The 19768-nt window shown below is 39.0% G+C and overlaps 1 protein-coding gene across 3 annotated transcripts in view; it reads left to right on the forward strand.

The window, feature by feature from the left end:
* The window catches only part of FRMPD4 (FERM and PDZ domain containing 4), a 553304-nt gene that overhangs the window by 313916 nt on the left and 219620 nt on the right, over positions 1-19768 (forward strand). For all 3 annotated transcript variants that reach the window (XM_044286281.1, XM_044286283.1, XM_044286282.1), the window contains one exon: positions 7781-7897. In XM_044286281.1, the coding sequence (XP_044142216.1) occupies positions 7781-7897 (117 nt within the window). The remainder of the gene's footprint in view (positions 1-7780; positions 7898-19768) is intronic.

A 19768-nucleotide genomic window follows, 5' to 3' on the forward strand; every position in this document is an offset into this window, starting at 1 on the left:
AAAGTGACCCCATTTTGGAAACTACGGGATAGGGTGGCAGTTTTGTTGGTACTATTTTAGAGTACATATGATTTTTGGTTGCTCTATATTATACTTTTTGTGAAGCAAGGTAACAAGAAATAGCTGTTTTGGCACCGTTTTAATTTTTTGTTATTTGCAACATTCATCTGAAAGGTATGTGGTATTTTTATAGAGCAGGTTGTCACGGACGCGACAATATCAAATATGACAACTTTTATGGGTTGTTTGTTTCAGTTTTACATAACAAAGCATTTTTTTTTATAATTCTTTAGTGTCTCCACATTCTGATAGCCATAGTTTTATTTATTTTTTGGGCGACTGTCTTGTGTAGGGGCTAATTTTTTTCGGGATGAGATGACGTTTTGTCATACGCATTTTAGGGTGCGTATGACTTTTTGATCGCTTGCTATTACACTTTTTTTACGGTATTCACCTGAGGGGTTAAGTCATGTGATATTTTTATAGAGCAGGTTATTACGGATGCGTTGATATCTAATATTTATACTTTTTTCTTTTTTTTTGAAGTTTTACACAATAATATCATTTTTTAAACAAAAAAAATCATGTTTTAGTGTCTCCATATTCTGAGAACCATAGTTTTTTCAGTTTATCTTATGAAGGGTCTCATTTTTTGCGGGATGAGATGACGGTTTGATTGGCATTATATTGGGGTGCAGATAACTTTTTGATCGCTTGCTATTAAACTTTTTGGATTGTAAGGCGCCAAATTTTTTTTTTTACACCGTTTTATTTTTATTTTTTTACGGTATTCACCTGAGGTGTTAGGTCATGTGATATTTTTATAAAGCAGGTTATTACAGACACGGCAATACCTAATATGTATACTTTTTTTATTTACTTAAGTTTTACGCAATAACAGCTTTTTTAAAACAAAAAAAATATGTTTTAGTGTCTCCATATTCTGAGCCATAGTTCTTTTTATTTTTTAGAAGATTGTTTTAGGTAGGGGCTCATTTTTGTGGGATGAGATGACGATTAGATTGGTACTATTTTGGTGGGCATACGCATTTTTGATCGCTTGCTGTTGTACTTTTAGTGATGTAATAGTTTATGGTTTAATGGTTTATTTAACACAGGTTTTATTTTTTATGGTGGTCATCTGAAGGGTTAGGTCATGTGATATGTTAAGAGCTGGTGGATTTGGATGCGGCAATACCTAACATGTTTTTTTACTTGAAACTTTTAATTTTTCGGGGAAAAGCTTTATTTTTTCAACTTTTTTTCACTTTATTTTTTCAACTTTTTTTCACTTTATTTTTTCAACTTTTTTTCACTTTATTTTTTGTTCCACTTTGGGACTTCAACTTTTGGGGGTCTGATCCCCTTTACAATGCATTCCAATACTTCTGTATTGGAATGCATTGACTGTATGAGTAATAAAGTGTGTATTACTTATACAGCTTCCTTGGACGCGTGTGATGGAGCATTGTCCTGCATGAAAATCATGTTTTTCTTACCTTGCAGACTTCTTCCTGTACCACTGCTTGAAGAAGGTGTCTTCCAGAAACTGGCAGTAGGACTGGGAGTTGAGCTTGACTCCATCCTCAACCCAAAAAGGCCCCACAAGCTCATAATTGATGATACCAGCCCAAACCAGTACTCCACCTCCACCTTGCTGGCGTCTGAGTCGGACTGGAGCTCTCTGCCCTTTACCAATCCTGCCATCTGGCCCATCAAGACTCACTCTCATTTCATCAGTCCATAAAACCTTAGAAAAATCAGTCTTGAGATATTTCTTGGCCCAGTCTTGACGTTTCAGCTTGTGTGTCTTGTTCAGTGGTGGTCGTCTTTCAGCCTTTCTTACCTTGGCCATGTCTCTGAGTATTGCACACCTTGTGCTTTTGGGCACTCCAGTGATGTTGCAGCTCTGAAATATGGCCAAACTGGTGGCAAGTGGCATCTTGGCAGCTGCACGCTTGACTTTTCTCAGTTCATGGGCAGTTATTTTGCGCCTTGGTTTTTCCACACGCTTCTTGCGACCCTGTTAACTATTTTGAATGAAACGCTTGATTGTTCGATGATCACGCTTCAGAAGCTTTGCAATTTTAAGAGTGCTGCATCCCTCTGCAAGATATCTCACTATTTTTGACTTTTCTGAGCCTGTCAAGTCCTTCTTTTGACCCATTTTGCCAAAGGAAAGGAAGTTGCCTAATAATTATGCACACCTGATATAGGGTGTTGATGTCATTAGACCACACCCCTTCTCATTACAGAGATGCACATCACCTAATATGCTTAATTGGTAGTAGGCTTTCGAGCCTATACAGCTTGGAGTAAGACAACATGCATAAAGAGGATGATGTGGTCAAAATACTCATTTGCCTAATAATTCTGCACGTAGTGTATAGATGGCAACACGACCACGACCTAGATGATTATATAGGTGAACTTATCCTGTACTACTCAATAGAACCAATCTTAGACAAGTTATTTCTTCTTCCACTGATTTTAATATATGCTCCACCAACAAGCACATTATGTCCTTTTTCATGGCCTTGAAGTAAGGTTATTAAGGGAGCCTCAGAGCAGCCAGAAATTAAATACTTAGAATTTCACATAGCACACTATTTTGAATCCAAGTTGAGGTGAAAAATAAGTGGAAAAAAAACATATTTGCTGTGTTGCAAATAGTAACCACCTCCCTCACTTGGTTGAAACATAAAATCAATTAATTGGCTTAGCTGCCAACAATGGTAATAAAGACAGCATCTAGGAAAACATTATAAGCATTGTTCACTCTGCAAATCTTCTTGGTCCTATTTCATCAAATCTGTGGGCATCTCAGCCAATATGCCAAAGGCTTTAAAGTACATCATAATCTGCAACTGCAAAACTCTTTCTGAATACCAGCCAAAAGAAAGAATTTGTTACTTGTAGAGTTTAACATGCCATATGCTGCATCAAGGCATCAATACATAATAAATCACTAGCTGAGAAAAAAAATTAGGTGACCCAGTTTAGGACAAGAAGCTCTACTGGCAAACTATTCACTTCATGTTGCCATTTGTACATATTTCATATGTAAGAGAATAGAAAGTTGAAGGAATATTCATATATTTATTAGAGATATGGTGTTTACCATAGCAACCTATGAAAACAGAGAAAAATTTCTGCTGAAATGGTTGGTTAATCAATTTGTTGCAGAACATAGTTTTGCATTATTTTTACTAAATAGATAAATATGTTTAGATGTGTTTGAAAGATTTACTGTAGAAGCCCAAGATTTATTTACTCTAGTATAGTACTGATAATGGTTAATGTCCTCTTTATAGGCCTTGTCTGCTTTTTACTATTGATGACCTATCCACAAGATAGGTCATCAATATCAGATTAGCAGGGATCTGACTCCCGGTACCCTCGCCGATCAGCTGTTTGAAGAGAAGGCAGTGCTCGTAAAATCGCTGCCTTCTCTGTTCTATTTACCCACTCACAGCAGCAATTGCAGTGGTGAGCAGGTGTAATTACAAGTATGACATCGCATTAATTTCTATGGGATGGCTCTGTAGTATTCACTTGAACAAACAGAGCCGTCCCATAGAAGTGAATGGGACCCATCCTTGTAATTACAACTACTCACCACTGCAATTGTTGCAGTGAGCAGGTAAACAGAGCAGATAAGGCAGCGCTCATACAAGCACTGCCTTCTCTTTACACAGTTGATCTTGGGGGTGCCGGAAGTTGGACCCCCACTGATCTGATATTGATGACCTCTCCTGAGTATAGGTCATAAATAGCAAAAGGTGACAACCCCTTTAAGGACATTTTAAACAGGCCAAAGCAGAGGCAATTATTTGGAACTAATTGTTTGTTTCCTGATTATTGATTTGAGGTAGAAATGTACTTATATGTGCAGTACGCCAGTACAGGGAGTATCTGTAAATAGTTTGTTCCTATTGTTATGTAATGTTATCTACGCCCCCAAAATGACCTGGTATGATTGGCAGGGAGAGGGTTAATCACCCTGTTCCAACCCTCTCAGTAGAGACAGGAGAGGGCTTGTCCTACTTCCTGATTTAGTTCTAGTCTAGTGAGTGAGGGGGAAAGAAGCAATTCCATGTGCTCCAATTCCTTAGGCCTCAGGATCCAGAAACTAACCAATCTCTATGAAAGTTTTTGCTTCTGTAAAAGAAAGAAAGAAAGAGAGTAAGAGAGAAAGAAAGAAGAACAGGGAATCTGCATAGCTAATGTGTAGGAGTCAGGAAGTTAATCTGTGATTATAACAGTATAGCCTTTGTTGCTTGTGAGGGACTATAGTTATGTCACCTATCACACTTAACCACATCCGGTGTTCCACTACAGCTACAACTGCCAGAATATAGTTACTATCCAGAGATACTAATGAAAGGGACTTTAGTAAGATAGCATACCAAGAGTGCCAATACTTGCACTTTCCCAGCGTCCATATCTCGCATTCTGGAAAAAGGATTTGCACTGTATACAGATTATTGTTGGGTGTACTATAACCCCTTTTTTGCACCCAAGTAAAAAAAAAAGATGTTTATTCTACCTCTGACCTGCTTTACAGACTCCTACCACACCATATTCTGGCCATTGCAATACTATACCTCCTGCCAAGCACCCATACAGCCATCAAGGGCACCCCAAACTACCATTAGCAGGTGCCCCAACTACAAGAACTGCCCTGAGAGAAGAAAGGGTACACTTTCCTCTCACTGCACCAACTCTATGGAGCAAAATCTTGAGGAAAACCACTTTTAAAAATCCTATAGTCAATGCCACTACCACTCCCATCCTTTTTTCTGATTCACTGCACAAGTAGTAATTATCTCCTCTGTATGGGGACAACCAATTACCACTGTGATAAGTCGTCCCCATACTTACCTAGGGGAAAATGTATCAAACTGGTGTAAAGTAGAACTGGCTTAGCTACCCATAACAACCAGATTTCTCCTTTCATTTTCCAAACAAGCTGTCAAAAAACAAAGGTGGAATCTAATTGGCTGCTATGGGCAACCGGGCAACTAAGAAAGTTCTACTTTACACCAGTTTGATAAATGACCCCTTTATTGTTTGCTGGCAGCACATCCATGGCTAGTGCAAATTATGCCTTTATGTGCTACATAAAAGATATGAACACCTGACAGTTCTCTAATTTGAGATGGTCATTTTGATACCTAATATGTATACATATGGACAAAATAGTTGCTACCCTTCTATCTTCATTCAGCAGGACCTGCGATGACATCACCGTGAGTGCGGTGACGTCATAGCAGGTCCTGAAGAAAGAAGAGGATACCGGCTGCGCAATCTAGTGGATTAGTTTTTTTTAACCCCCCAAATGGCCATTTTATTTAGCATTCTATCTTAAGAATGCTATTATTTTCCGTTATAACCATGCTATAACGGAAAATTATAAAATCACCTGAACACTGAACCCGAACTTCAGTGAAAAAGTCCAGGCTCGGGTCCGGGTACCCGAACTCGCAAAGTTCGGTACGAACCCGAACTTTGCATTTTGGGTTCGCTCAACCCCAAATCTGAATAAAATGTCGTAACAAGAACATCAAGAGATTTGGAAGTGACCTTATAGCCTTAATCTTTAACATGTTTGTCTATAATTTTCTTTCTAATCTCTTGAGACATCTCTTTCCTTAGCTTTAGTCCATGTTCAGTGTGGTACACACCATGATACCAAACAGCGCAGTGACTACTTTTCACCTTTTAAATAGGCAGATTGACTGGTTACCAGTTTGAAGACACCTGTGATGCTAATTACAGGACACACCTTAATTTAACATGTCCCTATGGTAAAAAAAAATTCAATCTTTTCTAGGGTACCATAATTTTTGTCCCGGCCAGTTTCATTACTTTGTTTTTTTTATTATTTTTTTGAACCACAATTCAAAAGCAATGTCTGATTTTCACTAGTTGATTTTTAGTAAATGTTATTTATTTATTAGTACTTTTATCAGTTTCAAGTTATATCAGTGACCATTGTGGGTGTTTGTTCAATAATAATAGAAGGGCACAAACAATTTTGTTCACATGCATAATCTCATGTCAGTGGGGCAGCTATGGCAACAGTTTAGGTTAGTGTGAGAGTTTTATTTTTCCCTTTATTTGTGTTTTATGTTTTTTTTGTTTGTTTTTTATGTGTGTTTATATGTTGTTTGGTACATTATAAACCCATTCTTTCTTCTTCTCTGGGTCCCTGGCTGTCAAAGACAGCTAGATTTCAAGAGCAGGAGCTTTAATGCCAAGAAAATCTCTGCAGAATAGGGGCCTGTACTGCCTGTCATCAGTAGGTGGTGGGAAGTTATTAAGGAGTTAAAGTTAGTGAATGACGAAGAGCACTGCATACAAAATGTTTTTAAAAATGACATGAAAACTGCTCGAAACCCATTTTTATAAGTGATGGAAAATTATGAAAAATTGTGGATGTGATGGAGCCTTAAAGACTACTGGTTATTTTCTAATGTATATCAAGGCTAATGAAGTCACATGTAAGGGGGGGATAGAATTCTAACTGACTGCTACAGTCTACAATACCCTATTACAAAAATTTGTCTTTGAACTCAAACTTCATTATTGTGTTTAGGCTCAATTGAAGGGGCATGGTTGTTGTATTGTTAGTGCATTAAAGGGGTTGTACCACAAAAAAATACTCTACTGTTTTCAAACCAGCACCTGGATCTGACTACTTGTGTATTTGCACGTAATTCAAAATGTTGTAAAGCCCTATGTTTTTCAATAAAACATTTCTGTATAGTGCCACCTGCTGTTTGTTCCTTATTTCTCTGTCCACCTTGCTAAGGAAGACACAAATGCTCAGTTATGTATCATAAAGGACCCCCCCCCCCCCCCCCAAGCTGCCATAGAAAGCACACAGATCTGAGTTATCAGCTTGAACTAAATCTAGCAGAGAAATTGGAGCAATGAATGGAAAGATCTATGGATCCATGTGAGGTAGAGAGCTGATTCCAACTGTGTTAGAAGGAGATTATAATGAACTATATGATGTCTGATTTTTATTTTTTACATTAATTATGGGATAACCCCACATGCATTCATTTGCAGGTACTAGGATTTGACATGAACTTCTTTGTGCTCAGTGACTTACTATCATGTTAATGAGTACAGGTGGTTAACACTCAATGCTTTATCAGTGCATCACTGTGATTGCATAAGCTTAGGAATTGGGCCTGCACCATTGCTTGAAGGTGGCAGCTTGAATACTGATCCTAGTTGTGGGATTGGAGATCACTCGGATCACAGCAGTATGACTGCTCAGATGCCGCGGTCAATAGTGGCAATAGTGGTACATGAGACTACTGGACTGCTGTGTTGCTTGGGTCTGCTGAGGCTAGAGAGCCCTTCATGATTGACATTGACCCTGTGGAGTCTGGGAATGGTTCTTAACTAGTGGACCAGTGTGTGTGTCAGTGTTGTGAAAGGCCTTGTTGCTGTAACTGAGAAAAGAGTCCAGCTATTGGATTGTGCCAAGCTACATCAGCCCTGTGTTTCTTTGACACCATTAGTTTATCAGTGAATCAGAGAACAGGAACCATTTGGCTGTGTGCCCAGCAGAGATTTGTAAGGCTGTGTGCCTTTCAGAGAACATAACTATTAAGCAATGTGCTATTGTAGTGTAATGTCCTAAATAGACTTCCCAAGTTTAATGTAGTAAAAAACATTTACATATAAGGATTCACAATTCTTAATTAATAAACAAAGATTGAAGTTGAAACTGAAATTTGATTGTTTGTTTCTTTTTTAGTCACAGAGCGAAGTCTTCAGGGTGGCCTCCACCGACTGGGACCTGGAATTTGCCGCAAGGACCACCATATGGATGGGAGATGGCGACAAACAGAGACGGGAGAGATTTCTTCATCAGGTGCGAACTGTGTCCACTTATCTATCCAATATAATGGGTATAATATATATATAATTTGTATTTATCTTAATGAATGTGAAGAAATCACTGTATAATAATATGGTGCTGGAGAAGCGGCAATCATCAGGGCCATGTTAAGTATCAAATCAATCAGTCCGCTAAGCATAAATATGGAAATCTACCATGATTTAAATCAGGCCACAAGGAACATGGGATACACCAATATTTTTTAGACATAGGTTATGCTAAGTATAGCACACATCTTTGTTAATAAAGTACAATAAGTATTATTTCTGCAAGATTGATATTCTCCATATTTATCTCATGACGTATTTTACACCTCTGAAGTTTCCAGAAGGTACAGATTTTTATGAATATATTGGAATGAGTGAAATAATATTTTTTGCAATTTGTGGATCTTACAAAGATAGTAAATAATATGATTTAAAAGGGACGGGAGAAATTTGTTACTGAAATGTAGACCTCTGAGTAAAAAGCATTATTGTAACTTCACTTTGTAATAAAAATACTTCTACCTAAAGCCCTTTGCGAGTTTCAGTGTTTAGATGAATAGAACCTTTGCTTTGATAGACAGGTCGATGAAGCAAACCACAGGGAATTCACTTCTCTCCATCTGTAATGTACAGGCATTGTGCAGAAGTTTAAGTTAACTCTTAAAGTTAAAAAAATAGTAAAATATATGGGGATGATTAATAATCCATATACTTCAGGAGTAGACATAATAGATGTACAGCTTCACAGAAACCTGGCAATCAAGGACCACCACATTTCCAAATTCCTGTGCTGAGTAGTCTGTTTTTCTTAAAGGGGTTGTCAGCTCCATCAACTGTATAGTAGAGGGAGCACATTACTACAGTGCTGGTTCCATTAAAGTCAATGGGATCAGCAATGCAGTGACGAGCTCTCTCTGTCACCAAAGTTACATCCAAATTGCTGATCAGTGGGGATGCTGGGCCAGGCATGCAGTGGTTATAAGGGTGTATCCAGTGGTGTAACTAGAACTGACTGCACCCCACAGAATTTTTTTTAATAGTGTTCCCCCCCAGGAACTTCTTTGCAACCCCCACTCCTGTGGCTAGTCAAGATCAAGCTCTCAGAAGAGGCCTGGCAGCTGCTCTGTTCGTTTCCTACAGTATCACTGTATATAATGTCATTGTATAATACTGTTGAGGGGACTCTGACAATAAAATCTTTTAGTCCTCCTCCTGAGAGGGCCCCTTGTGAGTTTCAGGGCCCAACGCAGCCGCTTCCCCTGCTTTCTCTATAGCTACACCCCTGGGTGTATCTCTTCTTCCTCTCAGAGCACACCCTGGATTTTAGGGGTCTCCTACCTGGTGGTAGCTGAAGTATCCTTGATATTAGAATGAGCTGTGGAGTGCAAGGCAGGAGAGAAAAAGGAGGGTTAGAAGATTGTGGAGGCAATGACCAGGCCCATTTGGTTGGAATAAATGGAGTCATTCTTTACTGAATAGAGGATGAGAGTTACAGTATAAACACAAGCAGCATGCACAGTTCTCAGATATTCCACAGAGCAGGATTTTCCCAAAGGCTGCATATAGGATGTGGCAAGTGAGTAATAGAATGAAGAACCGCACTCAATTCAAGTGTCTCTGGTGCCAATCAAGGGCTGCGAACAGCCAGTAAATATAAAATGAAAATTGCGGCACTCAGATTTGTATTATTGCATTCAACCTTTTTTTTTTTTTCAAGTGTTTGCAGTAGTTTCATCCAAAAAAGCCCAATTAGATCCTTGGTACAAACAGTGTATTATTAACCTACATGGATCGATCCCGCTGACAGCGTCCATCTGACCATACCTTGCACAGTATTTTCTCGGTGTATCTTTTTCCTTTATCATATATCCTACATGATCTAATTTTTCTCCCTTCTAAGACGTCTGTGGAATGTTCCTTTATGTGTCAACCAAGCTATGTACCCAGCAACAAATTGGATTACTATATATATGTACATAAGAAAAAATGCTTTCTTTTTATACAAAAATATGTATTTTCAGTTGTTTTCATACCAACTCATGTTTTGCACCATGTATTGTTTCAGATAAAAATATGTGACCACTGATGAAGGTCTGAAATGACCGAAACGTCTGGTCTTAATACACTGTTTGTACCAAGGATTTAATTGGGCTTTTTTGGATGAAACTACTGCAAAAACTTGAAAAAATAAAAAAAGTTTGAATGCAATAATCCAAATCTGAGTGCCACAATTTTCATTTTATATAGGATGTGGCAGTGATGTTATTAGTACTCCCTGAGTCTCTTTCTATAGGTAGTAGCAATCTTCTAGCCACTGTGAGTAACTATGACCACCCACATTGCCGCCACTACCATTCCCATCCTCTACAACATCACCATCATGCACCGTTATTGACACAACCGCTGAGGACCACCTCACATGAGCCAGAAGGGAGAGCTGTTCATAAGAACGTCTCTTCCTGGCAAACTCAAGCTATCCTTGCATTATATGGACTGATATTAATCTAAATGGCTGCCATGTGATACAGTAAACTCAACAGTATGCCAAGGCAAGAAAAGTAGGACCCACACTGATTAGCTGATCTCAGTCTGAAAGGGGTATAGTTTCCAAAATGCGGTCACTTTTTGGGAATTTCCACTGTAGAGGTACCTCAGGGTTTCGCCTGAAAATCATTCCAGTGAAATGTGCTCACCAAAAGCCATATGGTGCTCCTTCCCTTCTGTTCCCTGCCGTGTGCCATATACACCAGTTTATGACCACATATGGGGTGGTGCTGCATTCAGGGGAAATGAGTAAGAAATTATGGGGCTCTTTTTGACCTATTACCATTTGTGAAAATGAAAAGTTGGGGCTAAAGCAATTTTTCTTTTTCATGGCCAAGTGTTTCTAAATTCTATAAAAAGCCAGTTGGGTCAGAGCACGTGATACCCCTCTAAAAATTTCTAGTGGGGTTTAGTTTCCAAAATGTGGTCACTTTTGAGGAGTTTCTAATGTAGGGGTATCTCATGGTCTCTTCTATTATGACAAGGCACCCAAAAACCATATAGTGCTCCTTCCTTTCTGTACCATGCCATGTACCCCTATAGCAACGCATGACTACATATGGGGTGTGTTTGTAAACTGCAGAATCAAAATTATAAATATTCTGTTTGTTTTGCTGTTAACCCTTGCTGTTTTACAGGAAAAATAGATTAAAATGGAAAATCTGCACAAAAAAAATTACATTTTTAAATATCACCCCTATTTTGCACTGAAACAATAGATGCCAACATAATATATGGACTAAGCCCTCACTCTAATAATAAAATATGAGACTCTCAGGCAATATATTTTTATCAAAACACCTCTGTGCCCGCCTACCCATGCTAAGGTGGTCTCAGTCAGGCAGGTCCTACTCTAAACCTAGCTATGCCATATGTCATCTATATTCAGGAGAGCAGACCCTGCACATATAGTGTTCAGCTCCTAGTAACCTCTGTGTGCATCAAGCAACTAATGAGAGGAGGAGCACGCACAACTATATGTACCACCTCATGGTCGCCTGCTAGATATGAGGGGCAAAAGTGCAGAAGAATGTACACCTTTGGTTATGGATTTTTAGAAGACTGGTAGAGATGAGCGAAGTTCTCAAATACTCTATTCAGCTGTTTCACTGAATTTTACAAAGAAATTCACTTCATGAACAATTCATTTGTCACAAAAAGCATCTCTTTGTGAGTAGCGAGTGCAATGACGAGGAAAAGCGATTGTGCCGCTCTCTGTCATTGAACCCCTCAGATGCCACGTTCATTGCTGATCGCGGCATTTGTGATGACCATTAAGGGCTGGTGTTAATATGTTAAAAAATATATATATTAAATACTCACCTTATCCATTTGATCGGGAAGAGTCTGCAGTGGCCATCTTTATTGAAGATGCAGTGCGAAAGCATCACGCTGGCCGACATGGTGACGTCATACGTCACCACGCATTAGAACCTCTGGAGTAAAATAATAAATGCAAACCCCAAGAAGTGTCCTAATTTTGGAAACTTTGAAATGTTGTTTGTGATAATTAATGTGCAGTGGACCATACAAAGTGAAAATTGCAAGCTTTCCACAGATATGGCATTTCAGTGCCCAATATGATGTGCTTAGTCTATGCCATCTGAGACATACCACACCCTTAAATTGTTAGGCAGGTTTTACTAGATAAGAAATGCCTTAAACGTGAGTGTAAACTGCTGTATAAGAACTTGGCAGGGTTCAGAAAGAAAGGAGCGCCATTTGGCTTTTGTAGTGTTGATTTTGCTAGAATGGTTTTCTGGTGCTACATCACATTTACAGAGCCCCTGATGTACTCATACAGTGGACATAAGTGATCTCAATTTGGAAACTACACTACTCAAATTAATTGTCAAGGGCTGGAGTGAGCATTTTGGCACCAGGGGTATTTTTGCAGACAATGTAAAATGAAAATTGATAAAATTTAATGAAAAAAATTTCCACAGATATGGCAGTTTGGTGCCCAATATGTAATGTCCTGCTGGTGCCAACTGAAACTCACCACTCTCTTTAAATTGTTAGGTGGTTTCTACTGGGTATGGAAATGCCATAAATATGTCAACTTAAACTGCTGTTTGGGTACACTGCTGGGTTCAGAAGGGAAATACAGCTATTTGGATTTTTCTGTGCAGATTTTGGTGGATTGGTTTACGGACACCATGTTACTTTTGAAAACCCTCTGGGCGAAAGTTAAGCTGTTTTCTGACAACCATACATTTTTTTATTTTTCTCTCGATGGAGCTGTGTGAGGGCTTATTTTTTGTGGGATGAGTTGCCATTATCATTGGTTCCATTTTGGGGTACAAACAGCATTTTAATCACTTTATATTTTGCTTTTTGGGAAGCAGGATAAAGAAATACAGCAATTCTGCTATTGCTTTTTCAGTTTGTTATTTTGGCATACACCATGCAGGAAAAATGTCATGTCATAATTATTCTGCTGGTCAGTATTATTACAGCGATACCAATTATATATATATATATATATATATATATATATATTTTATATATATATTTTTTTTACTTTTACACAAAGCATTTAAAAAAAAACATGTTTTTGTTTGCCAAATTTTGACAGCCATATATATTTTTTTTCTGATGGTCTCGCGAGGGGTCATGTATCAAAAACCATACAGATGAATATTCATCAAAGAAATACAGGATCTAATCCATAACTTGACCGTCTGTTGCTCACGATTAGAATTAGGCCATCACCTGTGCAAATGTCACCTCAATCAGAGCTCTGAAAGATGTGGTAATTAAAGAATGCACCCCGTACTGTCTTTAACCCCTCCATGTTTGATATGCACATGTGCAGAACATTTTGATTGGTTGAATGAAAGTGATATATATATACAGTTGCAAGAAAAAGTATGTGAACCCTTTGGAATGATATGGATTTCTGCAGAAATTGGTCATAAAATGTGATCTGATCTTCATCTAAGACACAACAATAGACAATCACAGTCTGCTTAAACTAATAACACACAAAGAATTAAATGTTACCATGTTTTTATTGAACACACCATGTAAACATTCACAGTGCAGGTGGAAAAAGTATGTGAACCCTTGGATTTAATAACTGGTTGAACCTCCTTTGGCAGAAATAACTTCAATCAAACGTTTCCTGTAGTTGCAGATCAGACGTGTACAACGGTCAGGAGTAATTCTTGACCATTCCTCTTTACAGAACTGTTTCAGTTCAGCAATATTCTTGGGATGTCTGGTGTGAATCGCTTTCTTGAGGTCATGCCACAGCATCTCAATCGGGTTGAGGTCAGGACTCTGACTAGGCCACTCCAGAAGGCGTATTTTCTTCTGTTTAACCCATTCTGTTGTTGATTTACTTCTATGCTTTGGGTCATTGTCCTGTTGCAACACCCATCTTTTGTTGAGCTTTAGCTGGTGGACAGATGGCCTTAGGTTCTCCTGCAAAATGTCTTGATATACTTGGGAATTCATTTTTCCTTCGATGATAACAATCCGTCCAGGCCGTGACACAGCAAAGCAGCCCCAAACCATGATGCCCCCACTACCTTACTTCACAGTTGGGATGAGGTTTTTATGTTGGTGTGCTGTGCCTCTTTTTCTCCACACAGTGTTGTGTGATTCTTCCAAACAACTCAACTTTGGTTTCAGCTGTCCACAGAATATTTTGCCAGTACTGCTGTGGAACATCCAGGTGCTCTTGTGCAAACTGTAAACGTGCAGCAATGGTTTTTTTGGACAGCAGTGGCTTCCTCTGTGGTATCCTCCCATGAAATCCATTCTTGTTTAGTGTTTTACATATGGTAGATTCGCTAACAGGGATGTTAGCATATGCCAGAGACTTTTGTAAGTCTTTAGCTGACACTCTAAGATTCTTCTTCACCTCATTGAGCAGTCTGTGCTGTGCTCTTGCAGTCATCTTTACAGGACTGCCACTCCTAGGGAGAGTAGCAGCAGTGCTGAACTTTCTCCATTTATAGACAATTTGTCTTACCGTGGACTGATGAACAGCAAGGCTTTTGGAGATACTTTAATAACCCTTTCCAGCTTTATGCAAGTCAACAATTCTTAATCGTAGGTCTTCTGAGAGCTCTTTTGTGCGAGGCATCATTCACATCAGGCAATGCTTCTTGTGAAAAGCAAACCCAGAACTGGTGTGTGTTTTTTATAGGGCAGGGCAGCTGTAACCAACACCTCCAATCTCATCTAATTTATTGAACTCCAGGTGGCTGACACCTCACTCCAATTAGCTTTTAGAGATGTCATTAGTCTAGGGGTTCACATACTTTTTCCACCTGCACTGTGAATGTTTACATGGTGTGTTCAATAAAAACATGGTAACGTTTAATTCTTTGTGTGTTATTAGTTTAAGCAGACTGTGATTGTCTATTGTTGTGACTTAGATGAAGATCAGATCACATTTTATGACCAATTTGTGCAGAAATCCATATCATTCCAAAGGGTTCACATACTTTTTCTTGCAACTGTATATATATCTTAGTGGACAGATTCTGAGCCAAGAACTGATCTCATAAAACTTGGTTGTAAAAGGCCATTAGCATGCTAGTGGTGGAATCTACAGACCTTCTTAAGATACAGTCAGGTCCATAAATATTGGGACATCGGCACAATTCTAAAATATTTGGCTCTATACACCACCACAATGGATTTTAAATGAAACGAACAAGATGTGCTTTAACTGCAGACTGTAATTTGAGGGTATTTATATCCAAATCAGGTGAACGGTGTAGGAATTACAACAGTTTGCATATGTGCCTCCCACTTGTTAAGGGACCAAAAGTAATGGGACAATTGGCTTCTCAGCTGTTCCATGGCCAGGTGTGTGTTATTCCATCATTATCCGAATTACAATGAGCAGATAAAAGGTTCAGAGTTAATTTCAAGTGTGCTATTTGCATTTGGAATCTGTTGCTGTCAACTTTCAAGATGAGATCCAAAGAGCTGTCACTATCAGTGAAGCAACATTATTAGGCTGAAAAAACAAAACAAACCCATCAGAGAGATAGCAAAACCATTAGGCATGGCCAAAACACCTGTTTGGAACATTCCTGAAAAGAAGGAACGGATCGGTGAGCTCATCAACACCAAAAGACCCAGAAGACCACGGAAAACAACTATGGTAGATGACCTAAGAATTATTTCCTGGTGAAGAAAACACCCTTCACAACAGTTGGCCAGATCAAGAACACTCTCCAGGAGGTAGGTGTATGTGTGTCAAAGTGAACAATCAAGAGAAGACTTCACCAGAGTGAATACAGAGGGTTCACCACAAGATGTAAACCATTGGTGAGCCTCAAAAACAGGAAGGCCAGATTAGAGTTTGCCAAACGACATTTAAAAAAGCCTTCACAGTTCTGGAACAACATCCTATGGACAGATGAGACCAAGATCCACTTGTACCAGAGTGATGGGAGGAGAAGAGTATGGAGAAGGAAAGGAACTGCTCATGATCCTAAGCATACCACCTCATACCACCTCATCAGTGAAGCATAGTGGTGGTAGTATCATGGAGTGGGCATGTATGGCTGCCAATGGAACTGGTTCTCTTGTATTTATTAATGATATGACTGCTGACAAAAGCAGCAGGATGAATTCTGAGGTGTTTCTGGGAATATTATCTGCTCATATTCAGCCAAAAGCTTCAGAACTCATTGGATGGCTCTTCACAGTGCAGATGGACAATGACCCAAAGCATACTGCAAAAGCAACCAAAGAGCTTTTTAAGGGAAAGAAGTGGAATATTATCCAATGGCCAAGTCAATCACCTGACCTGAATCCGATTGAGCATGCATTTCACTTGCTGAAGACAAAACTGAAGGGAAAATGCCCCAAGAACAAGCAGGAACTGAAGACAGTTGCAGTAGAGGCCTGGAAGAGCATCACCAGGGATGAAACCCAGCGTCTGGTGATGTCTATGCGTTCCAGACTTCAGGCTGTAATTGACTGCAAATGATTTGCAACCAAATATTAAAACGTGAAAGTTTGATTTATGATTATTATTATGTCCCATTACTTTTGCTCCCTCAACCAGTGGGAGGCACATATGCAAACTGTTGTAATTCCACACCGTTCACCTGATTTGGATGTAAATACCCTCAAATTAAAGCTGACAGTCTGCAGTTAAAGCACATTTTGTTTGTTTCATTTCAAATCTATTGTGGTGGTGTATAGAGCTAAAAATGTTAGAATTGTTTCCATGTCCCAATATGTATGGACCTGACTGTATGTGTGTGTGTGCCTTTAGCTTTGTCATTTATTTGGGGACAACTTGTTTGATGAACTGGTCAAATTTCCTGCTACCCCCAGACAACTGGACTTCTAGTGTTTTTAAATTCTGGAACAGATCAGTGATTAAATGGAAAATATTTGTAATGGTGGCTGCATTCAGCTCTCTGCCCTAATGAATAAAATAGTATTTATGCCACATTGGCTACATTCATATTTAAGCAGCAATCTCTCAACTCCAGATTAGGAGTTTTTCTTTTTCTCCTAGACATTAATACCATAACAATTCATATCTATAATCCCACTGACTTTAATGTAATGTATTCTTTGTCTAAAGCCACCATGTGGTCACTTACCATTGTGCTAGAATTAGAAATTGGTCATATGACCAGATTTAAAATAGAAAATTCACTTTGGCTTGAAGGATAGATGTATTGTTTGTTAAATGAAAATTTGTGTTAGAACAGTTTTACATTCATTTTAGCTGTGCTATTTGATAACTATCAGTCTGTATGTGTTTGGGTAACTGCATTGCAACAGATTCGACAAGTATAAGCTATTCCAACTTGATGGACATATATTGTAACTATGGTAGGTAGAATTATTTAATGGAGGCTGTTGGCTTTACTGAAATGTCAACTAAATAGTTTTATTCCCCATAAGATAATTCTGGAGCATTTTTTTTACATTCTACATTGTTCCGTTCTTCCTAATGGTGTATTAATACATTGACTACTGGAGGTACAAGTTGGGGGGTATCCATTGACATTGTCCATTAACATTGTCCAATCAGTGTGGACACTGTCAGAGTATGTAGGGACACCGCTCTTTGAGAAGGGGAATGATAACAACCAGTTGTCAATGCATTCATACATTTTTAGGAGGGATTACAGTAGAATGACACAACATAGAATTATGAATCTATGGTATCGAGTAGTGAACTCCTGTGTAAAATAAAACCTTTGTTGTCCATATCAACCAATCAGATCTTGGCTTTTAAGTCTTAAAGGAAGTCTGTCAACCCCGATTTTGGACTATTATTGACAGTAATACATGAATAGTACCACAGATTAGTTCAGATCACAATTTTCTTTATTTTCCTATTCCCCCTAGTTTTCCTGCTGTCAGGACTCCATATCTGCAATACTACTCATATATTACTGTAGATAATGGTCCATAATCGCGGTGAGAGATTCCCTTTAAGCTGTGCAGCACATTTATTGCAATAGTGCATGAAGGGAAATGAGAGGCAGGCTGAGGATCAATGGATTCCCAAGGCATCCAGCACTGGACTGGGGGCAACTCAGATTTTAAAATTTCTATGTGTCCTAAATAAAGTTATTGAATTTTATTAACACGTAATGCATGCCTTCCACATATATACATGATATATACAGTCTATGACAATGAAGGGAGTCATTTACTAAACAGAAATACGCCTATACTAGTCATTTAAAATGCTAGTCTTAATAAAAGACCCCCAAAGTTTTCAATGATACAGTGAGATAACACCATCTAATTTGATTTTGCATTTAGTATAAAGGACTTTTTTTATATGTCTACTTGTGGCAGGATTGCCTTTGTGCTTCACGCATTTTGTTTAAAGAGGACCTTTCACCGATCCTGACATTGTGAACTAAGTATACAGACATGTAGAGCGGCGCCCGGGGATCTCACTGCACCTACTATTATCCCTGGGCACCGCTCCGTTCTCCTGCTATGCCCTCCAGTATCTTCGGTCACTAAGTTATAGTAGGCGGAGTCTGCCCCTGTTCTGCTGTAGCGCTGGCCAATCGCAGCACAGAGCTCACAGCCTGGGAGAAAATAACTTCCCAGGCTGTGAGCTCTGCGCTGCAATTGGCCAGCGCTACAGCAGAACAAGGGCAGACTCCGCCTACTATAACTTAGTGACTGAAATCTCCGCCTACTATAACTTAGTGAGCAAAGATACCGGAGGGCATAGCAGGAGAACGGAGCGGCACCCGGGGATAATAGTAAGTGCAGTGAGATCCCCGGGCGCCGCTCTCCATGTTTGTATTCTTAGTTCATATTGTCATAATCGGTGAAAGGTCCTCTTTAAGTTGTGATTGCTACCTAGCAGTATTATTCACCATATAGTAGGGATGGCGGTATATGTTAATATAACAAATATGAACAAAAGAGCAAATATGTCATTTAGTTGTCACAGCCGATTGTCAGGAAGGAAGCTTTCCTTACCAACAGTTGGCTGCTCGATCAGTGAAGGAGACCACTGCATTTACATGCTATTGCGATCCCTCGTGCAGCAGCTCGCTGTTTAGACAGCATAATCTGCTGCCCAGAAAAGATGATTGATGTACCTGCATGAATGACAGAATCACCTGATGAACGAACATTTCGCTTGTTCTTTGGGTAATCTGTTGGCCCATTTAGAGTGAGGAATGAGCATTCACAGGAACGGCCATTCCCGATAATCTGCCCGAAAATTGGGCAGTCTAAATCCGTCTTTAATGCTATTATTTAGTAGTGATGAGCAGCAGGGGCAATATTAGAATTAGCGATATTTCGCAAATATTTTGTAGAATATTTGTCATATATTCGCGAATTTGAGAATTCGAGATTATATTCTTGATTGCAAAAATCGGCAATGTAATAGTTGCGTAATGCGCGCAAAATACAGGTGTGGGTCACTTATGCTACATTTTTCAAGCTGGTATAAGGTTTCTGAGACTGGAGAAAATGGTTGGCACGGCAGAACATTAGAATAGCTTTATATGCAGATTGAGTGCTCCAATATATTCGCGCTTGCGAATATTTGGCAATATCTGCTACACTATAGATCAATTTAATCTACACTATCTCCCCCTTACGATCTGAATTATATATATATATATATAAGTTAACTGTCTAATGTAATAACACAAAGCACAGAGCACAGCAATGACACTGCTGTCTCTTTCATAACTGCAATAAACTTTAGAAATTAGCTGCTGGGGAGGTTCTTATATAGTAAGGGGCAGGCAACTTTTCTATTGGTTGCTAGGGATGTTGCTAAGCTGTGACAAACCTTCTCATTGGCCCACAAGCTAGAAGAAGGGAG

Source organism: Bufo gargarizans, chromosome 3 (assembly GCF_014858855.1).
Source record: "Bufo gargarizans isolate SCDJY-AF-19 chromosome 3, ASM1485885v1, whole genome shotgun sequence".
Taxonomy (NCBI): Eukaryota; Metazoa; Chordata; class Amphibia; order Anura; family Bufonidae; genus Bufo; species Bufo gargarizans.